At 57.7% G+C, this 16,759-nt stretch overlaps 2 protein-coding genes across 6 annotated transcripts in view; both read right to left on the bottom strand.

Moving 5' to 3' along the window:
* The window catches only part of ATP11C (ATPase phospholipid transporting 11C), a 54,601-nt gene extending 52,016 nt beyond the window's left edge, over window positions 1–2,585 (bottom strand). For all 5 annotated transcript variants that reach the window (XM_053990176.1, XM_053990178.1, XM_053990177.1 and 2 more), the window contains exon 1: window positions 2,497–2,585. In XM_053990176.1, the coding sequence (XP_053846151.1) occupies window positions 2,497–2,523 (27 nt within the window). In that variant the 5' untranslated portion in view covers window positions 2,524–2,585. The remainder of the gene's footprint in view (window positions 1–2,496) is intronic.
* A 9,542-nt stretch (window positions 2,586–12,127) lies between these two features.
* On the bottom strand, window positions 12,128–16,759 carry ARL13A (ADP ribosylation factor like GTPase 13A). The gene is made up of 9 exons (XM_053990548.1): window positions 16,701–16,759; window positions 15,706–15,709; window positions 15,157–15,644; window positions 14,742–14,847; window positions 14,497–14,642; window positions 14,329–14,422; window positions 14,069–14,243; window positions 13,637–13,738; window positions 12,128–13,316 (listed from the first exon to the last, which is right to left on the bottom strand). Exons 1-9 carry the CDS (start codon window positions 16,757–16,759, stop codon window positions 13,240–13,242), a joined length of 1,251 nt encoding a protein of 416 aa, XP_053846523.1. The 3' UTR covers window positions 12,128–13,239.

The raw sequence follows: 16,759 nt of genomic DNA, 5'->3' as shown, positions 1-16,759 counted from the left end.
CAATACGTGAGGAACAGCACACTGCCTTTGATGCACGAGCCAGGGACAGCAGTGCCCGGCCAGTCGGGACGTGGCCAGTGCTCAGCCCAGCCCTCCCCTGGACACCCCCACACCTCCCCACTCCACTCCAGCACCCTCCCACAACAGCCGTACAAGCAGCAGGAGACTAAAAATAAGACTCCAGTGCTAGAATCCGTTTCCAAAAAAGAATTAAAGTTATATTTCAAGTTGACAGTATCGCCTAAAAGTGGATTAACCATGGCAATTCAATCCCACCTCCCCGCAGCGATCCCAGCCCCACTCTTCCTGTGACAGGGATTATTTCAGTGGTGCAAACCAAAGTTCAGAATCCAATTTGTTTCTGCAGACATCAGTCTGTACCCCCAGGTAGCTGTGCAGACCCACATGCCCCACCCTATCCCTCCTGCTCTTTTTACCATCCCATTTCATAACCCTACCCAGGATAAGAGTTTATAGGAGGGAAAAACAGAGCCACAGACAGTCATGCTGATAGGGCAAGTCACATCCATTGTGCCTAAGCTGTGAGTTACAACTGAAAACAGGATTTTTAGTATCTGCTGGTATTTATGAGCCTCAGGCAGAGACCACACAGTGGAGAGGTTACAGTGTTTGTCCAAGTAGCCCTACGGGATTCTAAGTGTCAGAAAATCTGCAGCCTTTAATAACTGCAGCGAGTTTCTGCAGGATGAGCCACAGGATGAGCATCCCTTGAAGCCCAGCACTGCCCACCCAGGACTGAGGGCCAGGCAGCACCTCGGGGACAGCTCCACAGAGACTGGCACGGGTCACCCTCTGCCCCCACGGAGCAGGAGGGGCGAGGACTGACCCAAGGCTGCTGTGGCACCCGGCAGGGCTGGGGACAGGGCAGAGCTGCAGCAGCACGGCAGGAGCTGCTCCATCAGCCCAGGGCTGATATGGGGGACCCACACCGCTGGCACCAGCCTGATAAACTCCCCGTGGCTGCTGAAATGCTGCTCACAAAGCCAGGAGGTGGACACAGCGTCTTAAACCCCCGCAGCAACACTGCGGCTGACCTGGCACTCCGTCCCGGTCCCTGAACAAGGCTCCTCCAGCCAGAAAACCACCTCCACCCTTCCAGAGAGGCGCTGCAACAGCTCGGCCCTGCACACAGCGCTCCGAAATACCTGCGCTGCGCTCGCCCGGGGTGCTTCTTCTCCACCTCAAAGGACATCACACCCCAGCAGCGCCGACCCTCCCCTGCCCACGCCGAGGGACGCGGGGAGGTGACACAGACCCCGTGCGACCCCCGGGCAGGGCAGGGGCTGCTCCTCACGGGGGAGGAGGGTGCTGGATCCAGAACGCGGGCAGGCAGCTCCAGCTACCCGCTTCCAGGAAGCGGCCACCTAAAAAAGCTTCTAACTGAACTCCACGGAGATGCCTCAAACCACAAACGCCTCTCGACGTGACTGGGACAAAAAACTCCTGCTAGGGTGGGTGGGGTAGCACTTAGGGCAGAGCCGAACTCGAAAGGCATCAAAGCCAGAAAGTCAGGGCGCTGAGTTTCATCTGATCCCTCTGTCCCCGAGGCTGCAAAACAATGGTTGTGGTAGGTGTGTTCTCCACAGGGCTAACTAACCCAGAGCCTGCAACAGACACACAGCCTACAAATGGAGAACCAACCCCAAATCAACCCCTTCCCTCCCGAGCTCCGCGGAGCTGCCTCCAGACTTAAAACGGCGATTTCGAGTCCCTTTTGTGCCCCAAGCCTGGAAAATCTGGCAGGAATGCCTCGCTCCGGAGCAGAAGCGGGCAGGAGAGCGCGTCTCCCGGCGGCGCCGGCCCTGCGGGCAGAGCCCGCGATCCCGGCAGGTGGAGCCGGGCAGCGGCTGCGGAGCGGCGCGGGGGGCTCGGGCTGCGCTGGCCCCGCGCACCCCCGCCCCAACTCCAGGAACTTCGCTGGCTACGCACTGCGCAATCAGTGACACTGCTGAGCCAACAGCAGCGCCCGGAGCGCCGGTAAAACGCCGGTTTTCCCCACATTTGCCGTGGAAAAAGGAAAACGTGAGTAATTACGGAGCTCAGGCCAAGCAGTGAGGTCACGGTGAAATCTCCGAGCAGCTTATGTGGCAGCGGGAAGGGCTCGGATGGATCCGGCGGGGCAGAGCCCGCATCCCGCCCAGGGCAGGAAGAGACACGCGGTTTGGGGAGCGCGCTGCCGGGCCGGGGAAGTCCCCTCCGGCAGGTTTTGGGAGGAAAAAAAAAAAAAAAAAAAAAAAAAAAAAAAAAAAAAAAAAAAAAAAAAAAAAAAAAACCAGCGTTTGGGCTCTGGCAGCAAAGGCAACTTCTGGAGGGCTCGCAGGCTCGGACCGAGCCGCCGCTGCAGGGCCGGGGCGGACCCCGCGGGGAGGGGGATGCGCCCCGCGCCGAGCCCCCGCGGGAGAACAGCCCCGGCACACGGCAGAGAGGGAATAACCGCGAACTTCTCCCCGCCCGCCGCCCCGGCCCCGCACTCACCAGGCGGCTGAGGCTGCGGCGGAGCATCGCGGTGGCGCCCGGCCCCGCCGCGCTCACCGCCGCATCGCCCGGCCCGGCACGGCTCGGCTCGGCTCGGCTCCTAGCGGGGCTGCGGGCCGCGCCGCCGGCTCCGTTCCGCCCCGCGCTCCATGCCGCCGGCCCGGCCCGGCCCCGCTTTGTCCCGCCGCGCTGGAGGCGGCGCCGCCCCGGAGCAGCCTGGGAGCGCAGCAGCGCCGCGCTGCCACCGCCAGGGGGAGCCACTGCGCCGGACCGCGGGGACACGCGGGGACGGGGACGGCCGAGACCCGCCGGAGCGCGGGGACAGGGACAGGCGGGGACAGGGGACACGCGGGGACAGGGACACGCGGGGACAGGGGACACACGGGGACAGGGGACGGCCGAGACCCGCCGGAGCGCGGGGACAGGGACACGCGGGGACAGGGACACGCGGGGACAGGGGACACACGGGGACAGGGGACACACGGGGACAGGGGACACGCGGGGACGGGGACACGCGGGGACAGGGGACACACGGGGACGGGGACACGCGGGGACAGGGGACACGCGGGGACAGGGGACACACGGGGACAGGGGACACACGGGGACGGGGACACGCGGGGACAGGGGACACACGGGGACAGGGGACACACAGGGACGGGGACGGCCGAGACCCGCCGGAGCGCGGGGACGGGGACACGCGGGGACAGGGACACGCGGGGACAGGGGACACGCGGGGACAGGGGACACGCGGGGACGGGGACGGCCGAGACCCGCCGGAGCGCGGGGACGGGGACACGCGGGGACAGGGACACGCGGGGACGGGGACACGCGGGGACGGGGATGGCCGAGACCCGCCGGAGCGCGGGGACAGGGGACACGCGGGGACAGGGACACGCGGGGACAGGGGACACGCGGGGACAGGGGAGCCCCGAGCCCGGCCAGACCCGCGGGGACAGGGACACGCGGGGACAGGGGACACGCGGGGACAGGGACACGCGGGGACAGCCTCGGCCCGCCAGCCCCGCTGCCGTCCCGTCCCCGTGCGCGGTGTGTCCCCGCTGCAGGGCCCCTTTCCTGTGTCTCTGGCACAGAACCGGTTGCGGTGGAACAGACCCTAAAGGCCGTCGCCGTCCAGCCCCTGTCCTGGCAGGGACACCTTTCACCAGCCCCGTCCAACCTGACCTTGAGCATCCACACCTTTTCTGGACAACCTGTGCCAGAACACTCTCGGGGGAAGAATTTCTTCCTAATATTTAATCGAAACCTGCCCCCTTTCAGTTTAAAGAGGGCTACGCCTTGTGTGACCTGCCCAAAGCATCATTCCCCCTGGCCCTGTAACTACATGCCCCATTAAAAGTGCCTGTCCCACTTCAGGCACTGGAAAGGACTCCAAAGTCTCCCCAGAGCCTTCTCTTCCACAATCTGAACACCCCCAGCTCTCTCAGCCTGTCACCATAGCAGAGATGCTCCAGCCCTTAGGACATCTTCCTGGCCTCCTGTGAACTCGCTCCAACAGGTCCACGTGGCACTGCAGGCAGGGATCTCAAGGGTGCAATAGGGGCAGAACCCCCCCTCACCTGCTGGTGATGCAGGGTTGGCTTTCTGGGCTGCCCCCTCTGCTGCAGAGGCCCAGGCACGGTCACCATGCTCAAGCAGCCAACATAAACACACCTTGGAGCGTTTTCCCAAGTCATGACTGACCACAGAAGCTGTTTGGAGTCTCTGGGTACTTTTCCCCCACCAGAAACTCTTCCTGCCATGCGTGGCTCAGCCAGGCCAGCCTATTCCCAGGGCAGCTTTGCAGCCTCTTAGCCCAGAGCTGCCCAGCTCTCCCTGGTGCCTCCAGCCTTCCCACAGCACTCGGGCAGAACACACAACACACCCCCTTCCCCCGGGCTGGGACAGCAAAACTTACCCAAAATGCTTCCTCCAGGGAGCATCTCCCTAGTCGAGCAGGCACAGAGCATGACAATATTAATGTAAACCACCAAAATGAAAAAGAGGATATGTGGCCTAACAAAATCGTCATGTTTTTTGTTATGTTTTCAACATCGAGTTGAAAAAGACAACACAGACCCTAAAAAAATCTACATGTTTTCAACATCATTATTGCTTAGTAATAAAACAGCCTTTTCTGGAGGAATAGCCTCTGCAACAGGGCAGGGAGTTTTCCTGGTGCTGTCCCTTGCCGACAGCTCCAAGCACCTCCAGGAGCACCCAGGTGCCACTGCCATTCCAGCAGCTTGCATTGCTCCCGGTTTAAAGGCAGCTTCTTACTGGAAACTGAGCAAAACTCACCTTGTGGCACCACAACTGGGCCTGGAGAGCAACCGGCAGCTCCCAGAGGCCCGGAAAACGCACAGATTTTTCACTTTGCATTTTTAAAGTGAAAATAGCATCATATTGATTTTACTGAGGCTAAACCCAGTCACATTTACTGTGCATAAGCACCCACTGTCTGGCAGTTTCACACAGTGTGATACATCTAAGCCAGCCCCAGCACCAAAACAGAAGTCAGGTGTGGGGCAGGCAGGAGCCTGTGGGGTTTTTTAACCCCACTTCTCCCAGGGCAGCAAGCAGATGGATCGGTGAAGGCTCCACATCCCTGCAGGGCAGGGCAGCGTTCTCACAGCCAGCACTCACCTGCATCCCAAGTGCAGCCTCCCCACCATTCCCTGTGCAGCTGTGCTGTTACTCACCTTTCCACACAAAGGCCTAACCACAACAGAGGAAACCAGAAAACAATGCCAGGCATTTTAAAATAATGAATGGCAATTGTTAAACATCTTTATATAATGCCTAACCAGGCCGGCTGTAGAGTTCCCTCCCCCACAGAGCAACAGAGCACTGAAGTTCGACCAACGCTGCCCTGCAGCTTTTGCCTTGATTTTTGGGTACTTCCCTGATGTTTTTCTAGCCTGTTCGTGTTGGCTAGAAGAGGGAGCTGTTGTTCTCAGACGTTTTTCCCGTTGCAGGGCTCTGCGGTAGGTGCTGAACAGACCAGCCATGCCCAGTGAACAAGAGCCTTTGGGGTTTGGCCCCTGCATGTTCCCAAAGGCCAAGGCAATCTGGCTTATCTGGCTCACAGAAAAATAGCTCTATTCTTCTCCTCAATATACTGCTACAGGGACAGTTGCTCCTCACCTTTCACCTGAATTAATTGATCAGGAGAGTTGCTCTCACCAGCAGAAGAATCCATGCAGCTGCACTTTCCTTACAATTCCTGTGCCATACAAATTGCAGCCCCTACCCAGTTTAGTTTGAAGTGATGATGTCTTTTTTTTTTTTTTTTTTTTTTTAAGGTTTGCTGGGATTAGAAGCAAAATGCAAGACTTGGACTGTGCTACAGAATTAACCAATAGCTTTAATGCACTGCCACCAGGGACAGAGACCCTTTTCCAGGGAGCTCCCCGATGAAATAAGTCCAAGCACAGCTGGGAAGAGCCACAGGCGAGTGTCTGGTCTCCCAAACTCAGCCGGAGCAGAGCCACAGTAGCCTGCTGAGAACCAGAATGTTTAAATCCATCCGCCGCCTTACTTCACCCCGAAGAGCCAAAGGCAGGGTTTCACTGGAGAAATCAAGGCCGCTGTCATCCCCCGTCGCTGCTGACACAGAGGCTCCGGGGCAGCAGAACCCGACCTCAGCAGAAACCAGCCCCGCAGAGAGGAAGCAAACAACCCTGACCGGGCTTTTTCAGAGCCTGGAACAGCCTGCACGGTTCCACTGCTGATTCGGTGGCAATTCTGTCGGTTCACAGGCCTTTAGACGGGAAATCTGTTAAGAATGCGCCTTTTAAAGCCGCGCACGGGCGGTGCCGGGGCTCAGGCAGTGCCCAGAGCGCTCCCGCTCGGAGCTGGCAGGGATTCCTGCCACGTCCAGGCGTGCCCTGCCCACGGGAGCGCTGTGCGTGTTTCGAATAATTCGCGCACATGAGAAAGAGACGTGTGAAATATGTTATATTAGAAGCGTCCCTCTAAGTTCTCTTAAGCGCTCACACCGGGAAGGGGAAGGTCGCTTCACACATTTCGAAGCCGCAGCTGGCAGCAGGGAGAAAAGCACCTAATTTGCAAACGAATAAACGTGGCTCGCAAGGAGATGGGTGCTCCTCGCTCGGAGATGGGCGCTTCTCCAGGGTGATCCGAGAACACCCAGATGATGAACGCTCCATAAATATCTCAGATTGAGATAGCCAGAGCCATCAGGAAGACGCCTCTCAGTGCCGAATTCCAGTAATTAACTCCCTGATCGGCATACATCGCTTCCCGGACGCGTTTTGTTCAGCTCCACGCGGAGAAAAGAAACTACATGAATATGTGAGCTGTTGAAAAGAAGAAAAGAAACCCTGCCTTAGGCAGAATAGACGGTATAAGAACTGCTCGGACCGAACAGTCGGGGTGAACATAGGAGACCCTGTGCTGCAGAGGTCGGACCTGTGTCTCACCCAGCGCCGATCCCCGGGCTCGGCACTGACCTTTTGATTGTGGCTATCTCGGACCCAATCTTGGTCGCGAAATAAAAGTCTATTATTATTAAATTCGGCTTGATCATTTTTACCTGTAAGAGAAGGGGCCACAAGGGGCAGCTCCCTCTCCGAGGGAGAACTTTGCACCATACAGCTTGGTTGGAGTCCATCGCCACGATTCAATTAAAAAATGAGCGCAAGGAATCCAGAACACAGCCGAGCGCTCAGACTGCCACCAGGGCACGAAGGAGCGACCCGAGGGAGTGCCTTGAACACCTCACAGCTTGGGTAAATCCATTAAATCCCCTCACAAAATCGCTTTCCTGTCCTTGTTTTGGCTGTTCACGGCGGTGGGGGTTTCCTGAGTCCAGTCCCTGGCAGGAGGGGGGCCGGGCTCCGGCCTCGGGTCACACACTGACCCTCCCCACCTTTGGGCTTTTTTTTTTTTCCTTTATTTCTTTAAACACTTTTTTTTTTTTTTTTTTTTTTTTTTGCAGTGTTCTTTGCTTCTTCTGCCATCGTGTGGCCAGTTGGAGGATAAAGAGCTGTCTGTAAAACAAACAATCGGCTTTCCACGTCTTCCAAATATTGTACGGATTTTTATGACATCCGATGTCGTATGGATTCAATGGAGATACATTACTCCTCATCAAGGTCCTTCCCACCGCCGGACGGGTACTACAGGCTTGTCTTTAGAGTCGCCACAGCTTGAAGTAGGTCTCGTTAACCCAAGCATGTAGGTTGACAGCTAATTTATTGCTGGGGCATGACCTGCCCCTTGTCTCGCTGCTCCTCACACCGGGCAAGAGCACCCGGGAAAAGGCACTCGCTGCTGAGTGCCACCCACTTCTGAGGCCACCCTGTCCCCCTGACAACCATCCCAAGGCCATCTCCACCTGGGGCGGTGAGTTCATGCCCAGGGCTGCTCAGTCCCAGCACTCTGGAGGGACAGGCAGGGCTCTGTCCTGACGCACAGGTGCCCCACAGCACGCCAGGATCACCACGGGAGCACCGAGGAGAAGCTGACCCCATTTCTTTTCCTCCACTTCTCCTGAAGGGGACAAATCCTTCACGGATTTGGTGAACAGGTTTTATAAGAAACGAGAGCGTTTTTGCCAGCAGATCCCAGCAGAGAATTCTTGTCTGTGCACACCTGAGACTCAAACCCACCCTGCCAGCACGGGGCTACCGGCAGGCACAGGACCAGGAGCTCACTGTCTGAAAGCAGCCAAAGCCACCCAAATTCTGTGTCTGCTGGAGTCCTCCGGATGGCCTGTAGCTGCTGACACCTCTGGCGGTGCTCACTGCCCCTCAGCAGGGCAGTGGGAATATTTCATGCTCCCCTCGTGCCCCTCTGCCTGGAGAAAACAGGTTTCCGTGGCTGTGCGTGGGTGCTCCAGGAGGGATTGCATCACTCCTGCGAAACACCCTCGAGGGAGGGGAGGCAGCCAGGAGCTGCCTGCAGAGGGGTGTGCATGCAGCCCTGCCTCCAGACCTCCCTTGGAGCCCCTGCAGCCCATCCCACCCCTCCGGAGCAGCAGGGCCCGGGGGCACAGCTGGGCACATCACTCAGCACCAGCTCCCCACGTCCTGCCCCACACCAGTGCCCAAAACAGCACTTCAGGTTTAGGGCTTCCTCTGTGACATCCCAGCCTGCAGCAGGGACTTCTCCTGGGCCTTCCCCAGCCCTCCTGGGAAAAGGAAGGAGGAGGCAAGTCCGGAGGCAGCACTGGGCACTGGAGTTGACTCAGCAGTGGCACCCACGCTGAGTGTCCCTCCCACAGGGGACCTGCACACGCTTTACTCCACCCCTCCGGGGCATTTTCAGTTTATCACTCCACCTGCAGCCTTCTTCGCTGGGGCAGGGCACAGAGCTTGATGCTGGTTGCTGCAGGCCTCTGCAGCAATTGTACCTGCAATCTATGAACACAAGCCTAGCCAAAAAAAACCCATAGAAAAACCCTATAAAATCACCCCCAAATTTCTCCTGCAGCTGCACTGTGCATGGAAGGTGGGGGTAAGGTCTATAAGATGAGAGCTTGGGCAGCAAGCAAGACTTACATGCCAGCAAGTCAGGTATTTGGGCTACAGTCTTGCTAAACTCAGCTACACTGAAATACAAGTGCAGTTTAAGAAGGTGAAAGATCTCGCACAGACAGGGCCTGAGCTCTGATTGCTGCAGCTCACTTTCAAATGAAAAGTTTTGGTTAACAAATTGGCTCATGACCCAACACCCAGAGATATTCTGTAGCAAAAGCCCTTCTAATTAATACACTGATAGTCTTTCTCTAGAGGCACTTTGTCCTTATAAGTGTGAAATAACCCATTCAAATATGCAGCAACTTACAGAGTGATAATCTGCGAAAGAGAATACCAATTTGAGTTAACAGAACTTCCCTTTTTGAAAAGAATGCTTTTTTCTTTTTCAAAGGGGGAAAACCCAGCAAATATATTTGGTACATGATGTGACTAATTTATATACCTCAGACTCCAGCATATTTCCTGGTGCCCCAAGACACATATCTACTAAATAAATTTGATTATATCCTTTTTCCTTCTGCCAGCAACAATGTCTCCAACAGGGCTCATTTAACTTAGAAAGGGAAAGTTTTCATAGTTTCTCGTTTTCCAATCCTTTGTCTTCGCCTTCCTTACAAAGTCTTACTAGCCTCTTTCATGACCATCAAAAGAAGCTTAGGGAGTTACTCTCAATAATTCCAGCCTTGTTTTTTCAGCATACATGACAGCAAACACTCCAGAGCTCATTTTTAGTGTAACACAACAGAGGGTCTACAACAAAACATCCAAAAGAAATTCTGTGCATGGTTGCTCATTATTCAACCTATTGAGAGCTGCCTGTTATCACACATATTGCAATATTCCAAATGATCTCTGGAAAATCACCTGGACCCTGGTGTACTCATCTAAAAAAAGCTGAGCCACTTCCCAACACTCACTTTTTCAGCTGGGAAACTTCCACAGGAGCATGCTGGCACCCAGCCCACCCAAGTTAGTCAGAGGGTAGAACCTGCAAGCAGGAGAAAGTGTACATAGCAACCAGCTTCTCAAGTACAAAAACCACCCACCCCAGGCTTTTATCAACCTAACACCCATTCCAAGGTTTAAAATCCACTTACCTTCTTTATACATGTTTATTTAAGTCTGTACATACTAAAAGCAGCTTTCAGGCAGCCGTGCAACACGGGTCAGAGCCCACACCTTAGCAGTGCCTCCCACGGCACGGCACAGCCAAGGAGCAGGGGCTGCTCACCTTTCCCCCACAGCCACTGCTCTGCTGGGGGAGAGATTTACTTTAATTCATTTTTATACCCTTTTCACGAAGCAGGGAGGGAGCTCCGTGTGAAAGCCCCTCACCAGCCCAAACCCCAGGCTCTGTACCCCAGGAGTGCCCTCCCCCTTCTCTGGCTGTTTATATGCCCAGGGCAGGTGATGGCATTTACAGATGGGTTGGTGGGGAGTGAGAGTCACCTGCAGGCACCCCGCAGGATGTGACCCATTCCATTTGCCTTTCCAAACACCCATTAACCCGGATCATTTGCAATTAATTCCCTTTACTGCCCTAAATCAGTGCTCAAATTCCAAAGTCTGAGATGCTCTCAAAAACCACTTGCTGGCTCCTTCTTCTATAAATTGGGGTCAGTGAAGAACAAAGAACTGCCATGTTTTTTGCACATCACAAATCTCTGTCTCTCATTTCTTTTCCTTTGTCAGGCCTGGTTGCTGATGGGTTTGGCACCCCACAGCTCCCTGATGCATGGAGCAGGCTCACCTTCCCTGTCCTGCCCCTGCATGGGGCATCCTCACTGCAGCTGCTGGGAAAGCTCATTCCCAAAGGGTGTCTCCAGCAGAATCCAGGAAATGATTATGAAATCCACAATGGTTCCCACTCCTCTGGAAACACTAATGTACATGGGAAAAGCTGCAGAGTTTAGTTTTTATTGAGAAAACACAGCAGTGGATGTAGAGCAGCAGAGGTGCCTGTACTCAACAAGAGCTTGCCATGGGGAACCTCCTGCCCTGCTCATGTGTGTGGGGCAAATCAAGGGCTCTCAGAGGAGATTTTGGAGTCAACATCACCCCCCCGTCCTCTTCTGGGGGTAGAGTGGAGCCAGGAGGGGCTATAACATAAAGTGTAGCTGCTGGCTAAGCCCAGCCAGTGTGCAGAAAGTGAAATTTAATGACTTTGGAGAAAGCACAGCAGGGCCATGGGTGGAGCTAGAGGGGGTGACAGCCTCAGCACATGGACCCATCTTCCAGGCTCTCCTGCAGGCCTTGTGCAGCCTGGAAGGACTGGTGGTGTCCTGTGCACAGGAGAGGAGGACTTGGCAGTGTTTTGAACTCTGACCAAGCAGTGCTCCTCACAAAAGAGCAGCAGTCTCACTACTCAGCATCCAGTCCACACATTTGAATCCTGACAGTGATAACAAGCATCAGAAAACAATCCAATTGTGCAAAGCAACCTTGGTGTGAGGAGGTGGGAGGTGTATTCCCACAGGCACTTGCTGAAACATCTCTTCATCTTCTGGCAGCACACAAAGAGTCATCAACTTTGGCAGAGCCCAGCCAAGTGCAGACTCCCTCCCTCCATCTCTGGCGCTCTCCATCCTTCAGGCTCAGAAGGACCCAGGCTGTGGAGAGAGCTGCTGGTGACCTCGCTGGCAGGCGTGGGTCTCTGAGTGAGCAACATCAAGAGCTGCAGAAATGGAGAACTCACACGCCACTTTACAGCAGTGCAGCCACAGCCCAGGCTGAGGCACCACGGCAGTGCTGGTGGGACCAGGCACAATATTTTGCCTACCCTGACGCTCCTGAGTCAGCTTCTCTGGAAACTGGGAAAGAAGGATGTGCTAGATAATATCCGAGTGCTGAAATGCAAAGCAGGGCTGTGTCACCCAGCTGGCTCCCTGTAGGAAATGCTCTTGACACCATGCACAAGAGATGGAAAATGTGTCTCTCCGGAGCAGCTGCTCAGGCACTGCTTCCTGCTTCCAGCACGTTTGGAGTTCCAGTGTTTCCCAGCAAACCCAAAATTCATGGGAGGGCAGCACTCGCCACCATCTCGTTTTTGGTCCCCACTTTACCCTGCACCCCACAGCACCCACACCCCAGGGAGCTCCACCAGACTGAGACAAGGGGTTACTGAAAGTGCTGTATTTACAGGGCAATGTTCACTTCTGCTGTTGTTATTTACAGTTTATTTACAAATAATCCCTGTAGTCACCAACAGTTGAATACAGCAGCGTTAGACAGAACTTTACGGCAGGCTGGCAAGGCAGAGCAGCCGGTTCCTCTTCCTTTCCCTTTTCAGCCCTGCCGAGGGAAGGGCTTCCGTGATTTGCCTTCCCCGGGAGCACAGAGGCAGCGCCTGTTAATCAGTGACACGGGAGCAGAGGTGACTAACGCACAGCTCAGCTGCTGGCACTGCTTGCTGCAGGTGTCACGGGAAAACCGCCCAACCCCGGGCTTGGCTGAGGTGTTTGCAGGGCTGAGCTTTCCCGGCCAGGCTGGCACGGCTCTGCTGCTGCTCGTCCCTGTCAGGCGGAGCTGAGCGCAGCCCAGGGACCAGCTGGGGCAGCAGAGGGCCAGGCTGCCAGCGGCAGGGACCGTCCTGGAAGGATGGCAGGGTCCGGAGGAGCGCTCCTGGGGATGGAGCCTCCGCCACCAGCTGCCTTTGAACTTAAATTTTCACCGACGGGCTGCAGGGTGCACAGACACGGGCATCACCTTCCTCCAGTGTGTGAAGCGGGTCCTGACAGCCAGATGTGGCTGAGGGTTGTGCCGAGCTCCTCCGCAGACCACCTGGGGCTGCCCTCTCTCCACCAGCAGGGAACGAGACTGTTCCAGGCAGTGGGCAGGGAGTGCAGCCCTGACCTGCGAAGACAGCTTTCCCAGGGCACAGGTCCATTCAAGAGACAAGCTCTCCCCCTGGGGTGTTTGTTCGGATCTTCCTCTCCTCCACAGACTAATCCGGGTTTACACGGAGTCTTCCACAGAATACTAAAATACTAACAGGGGGCGGCAAGGGGCCGGCTGTTCCTTTTCACATGGATTTGCAGCCCGGCTGCCAGAGAGGCATCTTACAAAGGGACTTTTGGCTCGCCCCTGTGGATCCCTGGTTTTCAAGCCACGCAGGGGACAAAGATGCTGTTTATGCCCCAGGACCCATTTCCCAGCTCTGCCAGCCCTGGCCAAGCTGTGCACGAGCGTGGGTGCCACTGCCACTGCAGGGCCCACACCCCCGTGCTCTGTGCCTCCCTGCTCAGGGGGCGACGGCCGATGGCTGCTTCCTCTGCTCCTGCCTCATCTTCAGAGCCAGCATGGCCCGGCGGTACAAATCTGGGAACAAGGGGAGCAGTCAGGCACTGGCCTGGGACCAGCTCCATGGCCCCGCTGGCAACCTGTGCTGAGTGAGGCTGCAAGGACAGCCCAGGCCCCAGCACAGTCACTCACGTGGCCTTCCTGCATCCCGCCCCGCAGCAGAGGCAGCAGCATCTGCCTCCAGAGCAGCCCCCACGCAGCCCTGCAGCAGCACCTGCCCGTGCCCGTGTCCCCACACCAAGCACCCCGTGGCCAAGTGTCCCTGCACAGCTCCCAGCCCGCTGCCAGCAGGCCAGACCCTGATGCTTTCAGCAAAATCTGTCCTGAGAAATACCAACCAAAGGTGCTTGAGATCTCCTCATGCTGCTGCTCCAGAGAAGGTTCCCGTGACTTGATTTTGTTCTTGATTTTCTTTTTTTTTTTCTTTTTCATACCCTGTGCTGAATGGAGAAATACAAAATTTCAGGCACCACACACCTGAGCAAGGGTGCCTTTGTCACCAAACCAGCAGAGAGGACTGCTGGTGGCAGGTTTGCAGTCCTCCATTGCTTCCGTGCATCATCCGCTGTGGAGATGCTCAGATGTCTCTCCTCTTCCCCTCTGGATTCCTGTGAGCTGGCTCTGCACTCAGCTGATCTGCAAGCAGAGCTGATGGAGGTGGCGGGCACCAGTGGTCCAGTGTTTTGTCATGTTGCCAGGCCTGGCCACCTCCCTGTAGGGTGGCTCTGGGGGCCCTGCAGAGCTGGCAGCCACCCACAGTCCCCTCTCACCTGGGTGGGGGGTGGCTATGGGCTCCTCCTGCCCGACCCTGTTGGGGAGCAGCAGCCCCCCGGCAGCCCCTACTCCTGCTCCCTCCGGCTCTTCGGCCGGGCTTGGCTGCCCCAAGCCCTTCTTCTTCACCTTCACCTTCCTCTTCCTCCTCCTGGGGCCCTTAGTGCTCTCCTCCTGGGCAGGGAAAGGGGGGTGAGGAGAGGGTGGCAGAGCCCCTCTTCCGCCCCGTCCCACCCCGGGGTCCCACTCACTCACGCACCAGGGGCAGGAGGCGGCAGGCGGGGCGCACCGGCCGGGGCTCCCCGCTCTTCCCCGCGCCCTCTCGAGCATCTTCCCCGGCGGGCGGCCGGTCCCTGTGGGACGGAGCACAGCGGGGGTGAGGACGAGCGCTGCGGGGGGAGCGAGGGGACGGGCTTCACGCACCCACCTGCGGGCGGCCCTCGGGGCAGGCGGCACCGGGGCGGCGTCCGGCGGGGCCGGGGCGGCGGCGGCGGCGCGGAGGAGCCAGCGCAGCCCCTGCAGGGTGGCGCGGGCCGGGCGGGCGGGGGGGACCCGCTTGGCGACACAGGGCTCCTGCGGGAGGGCGGGCGGGGGTCAGCGCGGGGAGCCCCGCGGCGGTGGCAGCGGGAGCGGGGAGCGGGGAGCGGGGAGCGGAGCCAGCCCCGCACTCACGATGCGGCAGGGCGAGCGGTTCTCGTTGACCAGCCGCTCCAGGCACAGCCGCTCGATCAGCTCGCAGGGCAGCAGCGCGGCCGCCGCGTCTTGCTTGTTGGCCAGCCTGGGGCACGGGAAGAGCGGCCGTCACCGCCAGCTCGGCCCCCGGTGCCTCGCCACGGAGGCTGTGCGCTTCCTCCCGGCTTGCCTGCGCTTAGGTGAAGCATTGCCCCAGCCCTCCCCCGGCACCGGAGCCCCCTCCTCACCTCCTCCCCACGGATGCTCCGATCTCCCAAGCACTCCTCGGGTCCTCATGTCCCCGCGCTCCCCGACAGCTCCCGGGCACCAAATCCCCGCAGCAACCCACAGCCCCCGCCACAGGGTCCCACTCCGCCCCTCACCCCCAACCTCACGGCTCGCATCCCGATCTTACAGCAAGAGCGGCTTCCCGGACACATCGGGGTGGCTCAGGACGCGGCTCAGGACCTTGCGGGCCTCCTCCATCCGTGCCAGGTCACCGGAGTCCAGGACGAAGAGGAGCCCGTGCGCCTCGCTGTAGTGGCTGCGCCAGGCGCTGCGGGAGCGCTGTGCCCCGGGCAGGTCCAGCAGCGTCACCTCGAACCTATCCAGCCGCAGGCGGCTCCGGCCAGGCTGCGCATCGGGCAGCACCTCCCCGGCCAGCGCTGCGTGTGGGGAGAGCGCAGAGAGCTGGCACAGGGGCCCAGGAGCGTCCCTGTGCCCTGTGCCCCTCCTGCCCCAGCCACGTCCCCGCTCCCACTGCCCGGGACACGGCCGTGCCCCGCAGACTCCCCCGGAACAGCGGCTGGAGCTCAGAAGCCTCGGTCCTTTGGTTTCAGAGCACCATAAAGCTGCTGCCTGCGTCTGGGGCTGCCTCTGGGTTGTGCTGCTCCTCACCTGTCTCTATGTCCGCGATGACGGAGGTTTTCCCTGCGTTGTCCAGCCCCATGACAAGGAGGGTCACCTTCCTGGGGAGCGACAGCAGCAGGTGAGCACCCCAGAAAAAGGCTGTGCTCCTGGGGAGCGGTGACCACTGCTGGCCCCCAAGCAAAGGACCCTGCCCATGGCAGCTACAATTCAGCCAGGAGAGAGGCAGGACAGTGACACGGCTTCTGTCTCAGCTGGGGACAAGTGCAGGGACAACCCCTGTGCATGGGAGAGGGTGAGGACAGGCACAAGGTCCTGGAGCCACCCCAATACCGTGGGACACCCACACTGCAGAGCCTTCCATGTACTTCCTATGGCAAGGACTTATTTTCAAATCATACAGGATTAAGCAATTATATGCACAGGCCAGCATGATTCTTCCTGATATGCAGTCAATGATTACACCTTCCTTGCAGTAAATTTTGAATATACACAGGTAGGGAAAGGTTGCAAGGATGATTTTATGAGTTTCTGCCTGGACTCAGGTGTTCTTCCTGTTTCTAACCAGTCCTGTCCACTCTCCAGCAACATGATCCACCAGAGCCACACAAACAACATTTTCTCTGCCACAGACAAGCCACTACAGTTATTTGCAATGCCATTTTCTTCCTTAAACATATAGACCAGGCTGCATGGCAGTGGAGATGGCACAGCTCCACGTCCAGAATTGCAGCAGGTAAGGTGTCCTCTCTGGAGGGAGAGGACCATAAAGCTCCTTGCAGTGCTGTCCCAGGGAATTAACCTGGATGTTCTGGCATATGCAAACAAGGCAGGTGTTTCAGTGCATCCTCCCCAGCTTTCCTGGGGAGCTGCTGACTCTGCAGAGCCAGAATCCCTGTGGAACCATTCCCTGCACTGCACCCCTGCCCAGCTCCTGCCTGCAGCAGGACACACGTGTGCCTTGCTCAGCAGTCTGGGGACAGCTCCTGCACCTGTCTTTCCCTGTCACCACACCGGCGCCCTCACCACTCATAAACACACGGGTAAATATTGTCACCCCTGGGAGCCCCGGGAGTGGGCACAGGGACCTACCTGATGGGCTCCTGTATGGCCTGCAGCCACGACCAGCAGTGGGAGAAGAGGTGGAACAT

The sequence above is a fragment of the Vidua macroura genome, chromosome 14 (genome assembly GCF_024509145.1).
Source record: "Vidua macroura isolate BioBank_ID:100142 chromosome 14, ASM2450914v1, whole genome shotgun sequence".
In the NCBI taxonomy this organism is placed as follows: Eukaryota; Metazoa; Chordata; class Aves; order Passeriformes; family Viduidae; genus Vidua; species Vidua macroura.
Note: the sequence above shows the minus strand (reverse complement) of the source record. Positions and strands in the feature narration are given on the sequence as shown.